This window comes from Oryzias latipes, chromosome 16 (assembly GCF_053564925.1).
Source record: "Oryzias latipes strain Hd-rR chromosome 16, Olatipes_Hd-rR_3.1".
Classification (NCBI taxonomy): Eukaryota; Metazoa; Chordata; class Actinopteri; order Beloniformes; family Adrianichthyidae; genus Oryzias; species Oryzias latipes.
Window position 1 is genome coordinate 20,389,451 of NC_136252.1, and position 10,628 is coordinate 20,400,078.

General features: G+C 39.0%; 1 protein-coding gene across 4 annotated transcripts; it reads right to left on the minus strand.

The window, feature by feature from the left end:
• Positions 1–205: 205 nt before the first annotated feature.
• Positions 206–5,091, minus strand: LOC101167233 (uncharacterized). 4 transcript variants are annotated; one of them, XM_023964669.2, is made up of 12 exons: positions 4,918–5,091; positions 3,730–3,790; positions 3,323–3,420; positions 3,069–3,203; positions 2,744–2,892; positions 2,529–2,665; positions 2,348–2,441; positions 2,083–2,206; positions 1,605–1,825; positions 1,349–1,526; positions 1,021–1,139; positions 206–865 (listed from the first exon to the last, which is right to left on the minus strand). In XM_023964669.2, exons 3-12 carry the CDS (start codon positions 3,414–3,416, stop codon positions 818–820), a joined length of 1,299 nt encoding a protein of 432 aa, XP_023820437.1. In that variant the 5' UTR covers positions 3,417–3,420; positions 3,730–3,790; positions 4,918–5,091; the 3' UTR covers positions 206–817. The 4 variants fall into 4 exon arrangements, with proteins under 4 accessions (XP_023820437.1, XP_023820435.1, XP_078788915.1 ...); XM_023964667.2 differs by having other exon boundaries at positions 2,083–2,441; XM_078932789.1 differs by lacking the exon at positions 3,069–3,203 and having other exon boundaries at positions 4,918–5,089.
• Between the last annotated feature and the right edge of the window lie 5,537 nt (positions 5,092–10,628).

The window sequence follows — 10,628 nt, forward strand, 5'->3', positions numbered from 1 at the left end:
TTATTTAACTTAATGTTAAATTTACACCAATTCAGTCACTTGTTTAACTCAATAAATATGTTAAATCAACAGTCAGAGTTCCTTCTTAACTCACTAATCTTAGCAAGACACTAAAACTATCCAAAAGTGTTTTTTAATCCAATACTATAATACGATACAACAGTTGAAATTATTTAACCGACAATGAAATACTTCCCAAAAGATGTAATTTAAAAAATATTTAATATTTCACTCTCATGCAGTTAAATAAAACATATTACATGACAGAATAACAAAAAGACTTGGATGGGAGCGGGAAAAAACAATTTGTTCTACGCCTCTATGAACAGTGTTGAGGTGCTTTCTAAAGCCTGCATCAGTTTGAAGCTGAAGCCTATAACTTGGCTGACAACAAAACAACTTGAACTTTGATCCAGGATAATAACCATGTTCAACTCTTATATGTGAAATCAACTGCTGGGACAAACTTTCTTGCACAAAAAGTATGAGCATTTTGATCAAAATGCCTTTAATTGTCTTGACTTTAAATCTGGATTGTGAGAAGCACCTCCTGGATAAGGAGTTTGGCTCTCATGTCTCGAACTCTTGGTGAAACCTTAATTTTACCCATATCAATATTATAAACTGTTGTCTGCAAAAAGGTGTAGAAATTCAGAAGTGCACCATCATAAGACACACTGAAAACACAATGAGCTTTAAAAAGTTCATCAAATGCCCCAAGGGAGCGGTTTGCCTGGCATGGGATGAGATGGTTGTCAATGGAGATGTAGAATCTGTTGATGTTCCTCTTTTCGCGACCAACGGCAAGGAGGTACGGCTAATGGTTGTGCTGATTCTGAAGATGCTCCTCCAAAATGCAGCAAGACTGAGGTTTAAAAGGGACATTGGACACTCAAGTCAGAAATAGCACTGCACAAGTGAACACAAACATTCTATGTTAAAGGAAACTTGCCTAAAATTTGTTTCATTTATCTCTTTACCAGTTTTACACATGATCAAAATTAACAAATATAAAATTACCTTGAGAAAGTCAACTTTTTTAACTGCATCAGAGGCGCTGATTTTTGGATACTTTGGCCCCCCAGGTGGTGGTGGAAGATATAACAGCAACAAAAGCGAGGCCATCTCTGCGTCATGAGCTATGGAACAAAGAATGAATTAATAACAAAGACTTAAAACAATGATCTTTAAAAGGGCAAAAAGCAGTTACTCTGTTGGAAATGTTAAATATTTTTAAAACTCTGCCTGTCTGTAGAAGATATGTGCCGCAATAAATAATACAATGACAGTACAAAGTACAAAATGTTAATAAAGTATTGAATTGTAAACACAAGAGAGCAAAACTCACTCATTGTCTCATCACTGCCTTGTGGACTCTCTGCTGAATGCAACAGCTGACGAAGCTCTGGTGTTGAAGTGAGCTGCTTGGCTTCTTTGATAACGTTACATCTAAAGATCGGGTCCCATCGCTGAAGCAGCCGGTTGGATACCTCGTCATTAAACAAGAGAATGAAGTCTTGATTCACCTATGAGAAAGAAAATATACCACCAACACATTCAGCACAACACTTCAAGTAGTTCTCAACATACCACTACATACTTACCAATCCTGTGGTATCCAGGAATCTCGGGAAGATCGACAGGATGTCAAGTGCTTTGTCTGAGTCATTGACGAGTTTTTGCCGATGCTGAAACGTCTCTTTCATCTTTCGAAAAATTAGTGTAGTGTCTGTGGCATGGTTGAGCAAAGACATTGCCTCCTGACAAGCATCTCCATCCAACTGCTGCTCCTCAACTACAACAGATCTCTGGAATTTAGGGCCCCCTGAGGAAAAGAAAACATACACTTTATAGAAATCAGGTCCTAGTTGCTGATCAGATAGGTAAATGAAAAAAATACATATATAATTAAAGTCAGTCCAAGAAAATGTTCAACCAATCTAGTTAGGGGAAAGTGGCTTTCTTATGTCAGACATACAAACTACTTTTGTGAAAGAGGTGACAGAATACAAATCTAAAACCCTCTTTGTTCTCTTCTACTACACTAGCTGACATAAGGTAACCAGTTTGCAGATGTATTACCTTGTCCTTGAGAAAGGCCAGTGAGGCTATTTGAAGTGGTAGATTCTCGTCGATACTTTCTCTGGATTGTCTTAAGACGCCAAGAAATGTATCCTGTACTGCTTGCAGAATCATAGAAGAGTTCCTGAAATGGAAATTCATTAACACTTATTGTGCATTGTCTGTCATTTTTAAGAATATCAGAAATCAAAATGCCCACCCAGAACCCAACAACACAAAACATAAATACTATCTCAACAAATATTACAATTATAATTATATATACATAGCCTTTCTCGGAGTATGGGTCTTTCAGGGATGGAAAAAGTGTCACTATCCCAAGAGCATATTCTTCTCTAACAGCTTTGGTAGGGATATGTCTGGGAAGAGATTCAATTGGGATTACTAATGTAATAGCTAAACAGTTTTGATTATTTTTTAAGTGTACAAAAACTGGACACATTTACCTGTGTTTATCAATCATGTGGGCCACTATTATACTGACCAGCTTTCTTCTGGTAGAATCTTTAAGAGTCTGTGATGTGTGATATTCTTCAAGGACCTCCTCACCACCGGAACTGGTTCCGAGTACAGCTTCGATCAACTTAGAGAAGACAGAAATTGTAATTAAACGGAAAATAACAAATGTTGACAGTTAAAGATAAATGAGCTTTGTTACAACCTTTTTTGCAGAAACTGCATTGATTGTTCCTTTAACTCTTGATTTTTTCCTTGGGATCTCATCTAGAAGTATAGTTGATGCATTTGCACTTGAACTGAAGCTTGAGTCAGACCGTTCAGATGGAGAGGACAAGGAGCAATCGGTAAACTCTAGGAGAAAAAAAAAAAAAAAAGACAGCTTTGTTCACATGTGGGAAATTTTTGCATCTTGTAGGATTCCACATTATACTACAAATTGTTTTTTTTTCTGTAGACTGATTTGAGAGTTCAGGTTCCACCATTTGACACTGAATTGCTTCATGTAACTGACCCTTTACATTTCTCACCATCACTTGGGAAAACTGTTAAAAGAACGCTGCCTTGGCTGACAAGGTCATTGAAAATGTCTTCGTCAACTTCTGTCCCTGTTGCATCTTTGTATACTACTTTTACGTCAGGTGGCAGGCAAAACCTCTCGATGACTGGAAAAGATCAGATATTTCTGAGAGCACCTTTTAAGCCAGCACTATTCTCACTTCACAAATGATTAAACTAATTTGGATAAAAATCACCTACACAATCGAAATTTAAAAAAACAAACCTTTTTCATGCAGTTGCATGAAATCAAACTCTCCATCAACTTCATCCACCTTTACATATTTCTGCTGTTGGTGGTAGCGAACCTGAACCAGCATTTTACTGAACCATACCAAAAAGAGAAAACATGACAGAAATAAGCATTTTATAGCATACAACTTAAACAATTCATATGAACACAGTAAACCTGTATCAACCATGTTATACACTACAGAGGACTGAAACTTTTAAAACACATTCAGCGGATTCCAGAATAATGTGTGTGAGGCATGTAATATGCATAGTCAATTATGTAATCACCAACTCTGGTATATGTTAGAGTGAGCTTTCCATAAAAAAACAAGAAATAATCTGAGGGGGAAAAAAGCGAGTGGCCATGCTGACACTGTTAACATGACGATCAAGACTTACCTCCTTCATTTAAGGTTTACCAGCTGAGAACTTCCGAAGCTGAAGAGCAACACCAATTGACCTACAAGAGTTAGATTATAAAATTTAGTTACCTTTACAATGTGGTGTAGAGATTGATTAAAGCAAGGTTGCTTTATAAAATTCAATTATACTTAAGTAACACCCCCTCCCGCACAAAAAAGTGACAGCCCATATCTTTCTAAAGGACACAAAGATTGACTTATTCGTAAATGCTAGCGTTAAATCATTCTCCATGGCTCTAAATAAAACAAACATACAAAAAAATAATTGTATACATTTTGCTTGTAAAATGCATTTTGCAACACATCTAAAGAGTAAAATAAAAATTTATTCCCCTATTTCATTTAATCATCTAGCTAACGTGACATCCAGCTATTACAAGCAGGAAAGGCATACTTATTTATTAGATTACTTCAAAAAGGTAAAAATAATAATAAGATTAGAGGATCTTTTTGATATTTTCGCGGTGAAAATAAGAAAATATAAAGTTCAGTAGGCCTGAGCAGGCGGCCTTATCAAGCCGAAGCGGCTTTGTGCCCGCCAACCAGCCTACCGAGGCGGGGGCGGACGTGGAGCACTCCAGCCCCATCATGGGCCCTAGAACAAGCTGGTGACCTGTCTAGGGTATTTCCCACCTTCGCCCAACAGTATCCGGACGTGCTCCAGTAACCCAGCGGCCCCAAAAGGGTTATAAAGCAGGTTAAAGATGGATGGATGGACGTTCGGGATAAAAAAAGTGACATCGAGTCGCCATTTTGTATTTGTACTTCACCTGCTCATGGTCACTGAACACGTTGAGTCCAAGATTGCTTACAACCTCCCCAACGTCTCTCTTTTTTTAACTTAGCTGAAAACGTGCTGCGCTCAAATTGCGTCGCATATCCTCTACACTGAGTTGATATTGAAACTCAACGTCTGTGTGAATGAATTATGAAGCATTAGTTAGCATTACTTTTCGGGTAAAGCTGCATTTACACCTTCTGTTCTGCCTGTAAGTGTAACGCTTTACATAAACATGAACGCCACGGGTTGTTCCCGCTGCCTGTGTGAAAGCAGCTTAACAGCAACAAAAAAGCGTAGAAAAGTTATACAGTTCTCCCTAGATACATCATTGTATACACTAACTTTCATTTAATATTATTTTCCCCAAAAATTACAGTTACTTACCACTTGTGAAGAACCTTTTACAGCACTGATGAAACCTTCCGCAGCTCATGGAAAATTACCAGCACGATGCACTTTCTTCCACAGGGTTTCCGAGGCGGGAGCCCAGGGGCCTTGACTCTCTACAGTGTTCAATGAGCTTGATTTGGCCAAAATAACTCCAACACTGAACATTATTTGAATCGCAGTGAGTTAAAATAACACTTCAAGAGTGTCAGCCCGTTGTACTATCTTGCACAGGGTTTCCGAGGCAGAAACCCAGGGGCATTGACTCTCTGTAGTGTTAAATTAGCTTCATTTGGGTAACACTGATACATAACCCCAACACTGAACACCATTTGAATCACAATGTGTTAAAATAACACTTTAAGAGTGGAAATCAACTCTGGTTTGTTTAACCCCGAAATTTCAACTCTCCAGTTTTTGCTGTGAATGTTACCCCAAATGATCAGCACTTCCACTGGATCGTTCATCTTGAATCACATTGGAAAGACTTTTTCAGTTAACGGAGAGTCACAGTTCCCTTCATCATGTAAAAACGTGATTTATTACATCAGCCTTCTTTATTTTCTGTACTCCGTGGTTAGGCCTTAAGAGCCAATCCTTCAGACCTGCAGTAAGCAAAATAAACACTGACTGGTTATTGATTTCTATTAGAATGTTTTGGCCCGCCAATTTCCCTACTTGTCTATTACTTGGCATATTTGTCCTGACTGATCTCTTATTCACCTTTTTTCCCTGCTGTCTTAGCGCTTGGCAGATTTTCCATCTTCGCTGTTTGTGCTGTACCGTCTCTATGTCTACACTCCTCCATCGGCTTACCCCTCTGGTATTCATGCAGATGGGAAAGTGTCAGACACTGGTGAGCAGCAAAGTGCACAGTCTAAGGCTCCATTCAGTTCTAAGGATTTATGTACAGGTTGCAAAATCATATAAACAGGAACTTTTTTTTGTTTGTTTGTGGTAAATGCTCAACAGGACAGTGACTGAAAACCAAACAATGTGAAGAAGTTCCTGAAAAAGTTTAGTTGTTGATGGATTTGGTCATTCTGTCAGTCACACCAGGTTTGCTAATCATTCACAGCCGTCTTGATTACCTAATTGTCCTCAGTTTATTTAAGTGTCTGTTTTTGTTTTGTTTTTTTAGTTTTTCCTCCTCAGAGTATCTGTTTTGTCACCTTTTTGGTTGGATTTAGTCATTGAACGTTTCTGCCACCGAGTCTGGTCTCCTGCATATTGGGTCCTACGCCACCTGTTCCTGATTGAAAAGAATCAAGAAGATTTGAATTAGTAACTTGCAAAACCACTTTTGTGTACTATAAGCTCAAGTGATTTCAGTTTTTCACCTCAATAAAACATCTTGCTTTGTTTTTCCCCTCTTGTAGATTTTGCTGCTCTGGATTGACCTGTAAAAGCAATTTGACTAAGATTGGCCATAATAAAAGCTTTTTTTTTTTTTGCAGATCCAGTGGCTTCCAAAGCCCTGAATGATTAGTCCCGCACTACATTCCTGACATTCTCAAAATGAGTTTTTCCTTTTAACATTTACTCTTATCACATCTCATATGCCTCATGTTCTGATTTAATCATCTATATCCATTTTATTTTGCTTTCCTACCAAATCTTACTTGGTATTTTTCTTTAATATCTTTCTCCCTGCTTACATTTTGAAATAATCCTCCTTTTTGCAGAATTGTAAAACTCAACTAACGTCAGAGGAAATCTTGAACTAAAATCTTGCTGCAGATGTACTCTAAAACCCCAGATGAGGTCCTTTTCTTCTTTACTTTTCTGACCTTTCTGACTTTTCTCCAAAATTATAGGACTCCATAATAGTTATTTTTTTTGTCCAAATGCCCTCATTTTGGTGTTGCACAGTGGTGTGGTGGTTAGTGCTTTTGCCTCACAGTAAGAAGGCCCTGGTTCCAATCCCAGCTGGGTCTTCTCAGCATGGAGTTTACATGTTTTCTCCAGGCACTCCAGCTTCCTCCCACAGTCCAAATGACTGTTCACTGTTGAATGCTTCTTAGGATAATTGGGATTTCTAAATTGTCCTCACATGTGTGAGTGTGTGGCCCTGCAACTGACTGGCAGCTTGCTCAGTGTGTACCCCACCTTTACCCAACAATAGCTGGGTTGTCTCCCCGTGACCCTGAAAGGGATTCAGCAGGTTCTTAAGTTGGAGGGATGGATGCATTCCCTCATTTCTAAAACCTTGCAATAAAAAAACATGCCTACTTTTTGCTTACATTGTTCTAGCAAATTATTTTTCTGCAAATTTGAATTCATATGAAAGTGTAACACAATGTCAAAAAGGAGCGGAGAACCAGAAACAGACAACCTGAATGAATAAATGCATGATACAGACAGTGAAGCAAAGGTAAAAGATGACAGATAATAAAAATGCTGCGTAAAAGAAAGTGAAATGGAGGCAAAAACTAAAACAACAGCTTTGAGGTAAATCTTGGTAAAAATAGGTTGAAACAAAAAAGTGAAGAGACTGGATGAAAGAGGCAAACTGAGGATGCCATAGGGAGAATAAATAACAAAAATCTGGACCTAATGAATGAGGAACCGAGATGAAAGGACCCATGCAGGCCAACAGAGAGGCATATCAGCACAGCGACAGTGGTGCCAGGCTCTAAGGACAGTTTTCCACTTTGAGGTGAAACTGCAGCGCTGTCTCTTTTATTGTATATCCATTTTTACATCTGCTAAATAAGCTTTGTATCGGCAACTGTTTAGCAGTGCTCTCACATGGGACGTTTCACTGGGCAACTAAGTCCCCAAAAACCTCCAACCTTTTTTTAAAACACTTACTGCTGGTGAGCGAAAGGGAAAGCACAGGCGGGTGTCACCAGAGTGTGTGATCTGCCTGTGGTGTGTGTGTGGGTGCCTGCTTGTGTGTGGCCTCTGATGAGACAGTTTCAGACAAAATTTGACAAGCTGACGAGAGCTTTGTTTGAAGCACACAGGCTTTTTAAACAGAACAACAGGTGGTTATCTGCTTTTTTGTGTGACTCTTTGTACTAAAAATAAACAGATGAAATAAAGAACCCACTCATATTTCCATTTTGAACGTTAAAAAAGTAATGTGCATATGATGGTTTAATATTTTAGCACATTGTTTGTTTTGCATTTCAAACATTTCTATGATTTTTTTAAATTCATAAACACTTTCCCGCTGTTGGGCAAAATAAAATTCTCTTGATGTATAAGATTTGTATCGTCTCCTCAAAGAGAGCTGCATACAGCGGGGTCAGTGGGAAGCAATCAGGAAGACAGAGGTGTTGTGCTAATTATGGTTTACCCCTGGTGTAGGTGGAAATGAGATCCTGGAATAACTACTTCTTGGTCCTATTTTCAGCTGAGGTCAGCAGCGGAGGAGTCCAGCACACAGAGAGGTGTGATGCGGCTCTGCCGGATTGACCCATACCTGCTGTGTATCCTTCACTCAAACCCTGGAGGGTAAGTTTGTCATTGTGTGTCTGTACATTTATAAGCATGCATGCATGCATAAATGCAACACATATGTCCATATACAAACAGGTAAATGTTCAACAGTTTTTTTTTTTTTTTGGGGGGGGGGGGGGGATTTCAGGAGGGTGACCTTCAGCAGGAGCGCAAATACACACCGCTAACTCATTGTTTGCATTGTTTTCCATTCCACACTCACAAACACACTTTTTCACACCATCCTGGACAAATGTCAACACACAAACACACTCATACCTCAATTATTAAGAGATGTAAACAGCTACACATGCTCCCACTCTCCAATGTGCACGGATGTACAAACAGAAACACGAAAATAGTTTAACCTTGAAAACTGACACATGTTCACATATTCTGTTTCACTCCCTCTTTGTCTCTGACAAGCATATAAAACACACACATGCATACACTCAACTGAGGCTCCGAGCAGAATTGAGTCATCAACCCTTTGCTGCAAGTCTTCCTCTCATCTCGCCCCTCTCTGCAGGACCTATGGAGCTGTAAGTGAAGGTCACGCCCATACAGTGCTCATACAGTACCACGCTGTGCAGAAATATATTCCAAGTGTTGCATCTTCTGCCACATAGCATTAAACGCTCTTAAAATGAGAGGACCAAAAGTGTGTATTTAAAATTTCCTTTGTTGCTTTAAAAGTTCCAATTTTTGTTTTCTGTCAGTCATTCAATTCTGAACAGAAGTCATTTGGATGTTGTGGCAAAAAATAGCTGATCCACAGATGCTTCCTTGATGCTATACTGAATCAGTGTTATCATTGAGTGGATGAGTGTGCATCTAAAGTTGTCTTTTCAGTTGTGTGGTTTATAACTGTGTGTGGCTGTAGGGGGCCTGGTTTTTCCCTCTGCAGGCTGGTTTGAATCGATAGCACTGGAAATTGCTGAAATAGCAGCCTGATACATACACACACGCACACACCCGCTAACACACACACACACACACAGAAGGGTGACTCACTTGAGCAGAAAACATGAACAAGAGTGCTGACTTCTGAAACAAGAGAGAGGAGGAAAGAAAGAGGCAGAGACAGTCTACAGGGTTTGTAAAAGCGAGTTATTATTTCTGCTCTAAAAATGTGTTGTGTGCGATACAATAATATGTGAGAGTCGGATCGCGCCATCCGTGTTGGAGGGGAAGGAGCAGCAGGGTTACATGGTGATTATATACCAATAACCTTCCTGTGTTTCCTTGTTCTCGTTGCTGCACTGCAGCTCTCACTTGAAATCCCTGTAATTTAGACACAGAAAACCTGCAAACAGAGTCCATTGAGACTCTCCAGAACCTGAAGCCTCTCAAGTGGTTTCAGACAAAAGACGTTGCCTGATGTGTAGTGAGTGCATCATCCTTTGAGAAATGTGATGGTTTACTGTGTAGCTATTTTACTTAAAGTGTGTGCTGCACGGTATTGAGATTTTTCCAAAAACTGGAGCGGGAGCCATTACTTTTGTTTAGATATCATGATGCATTAGCAGCCACTGGAACAGGTCTTTTAACTCATTCTGAATCACTATTCAAACCAAATACATCCTGAATAAACTCTATAAACTAAATTAATGTGCAATCATATCAGTTCTGCTAATACAAACCACGTTTTTGGCTAGAAATTCCCAGTTTTGTTTATATTTTTACAACTATTTTGCTTTTTCTGTTTATCTCAGTTCAGTTCAGTTCAACTCAACTAAACAGCACTTTTCTTTCAATTTGTCTTTAAAAAAACCTAAAGAACAAACAAACGATGACCCAGCATATACTTGTTCATCATAAGACTTTCCTTATTGGACATTTTTTTTGCCGTCACAAAGTGTTTTTGGCATTGAAACCAATCTTTTCTCTCTCATTTCTCAAACTGACCTCTCTCCAAATATTCCATAAAAACAGGTGAAATGAGGCAACACAAGGAGGAAAATGAGGGGAAAAAAATCTCACAGAGTTAACTCCACCAGGTTGCAGCTGCCTCCATAAACGACATGGACCGACACCAACAGAACCAAGTGACGAAAAAAGGTGTAGCCCAGGTGTAGGCACAAATACAGTAGATGGACATTAACTTTAATTTTATTAAATAAGCATAAATGACAAAATAATTAAGCATCAGAACCAAGACTGTGACATGGCCAAAAACTTGAAAACTGTAGGAGAAGCAAAAGAAAGACAAAACAGAGCAGCGGATACTAACAAAATGTCTCACAACCGCAACTGTAAGA

Coding starts and splice junctions, on each gene's coding strand:
- LOC101167233 (XM_023964667.2), bottom strand. CDS start 3,416: ATGCTGGTTCAGGTTCGCTACCACCAACAGCAGAAATATGTAAAGGTG. Junction 1,527..1,604: donor TCCTGGATACCACAGGATTG/GTAAGTATGTAG, acceptor TCTTTCTCATAG/GTGAATCAAGACTTCATTCT. Junction 866..1,020: donor AAAAAGTTGACTTTCTCAAG/GTAATTTTATAT, acceptor TTTAAACCTCAG/TCTTGCTGCATTTTGGAGGA.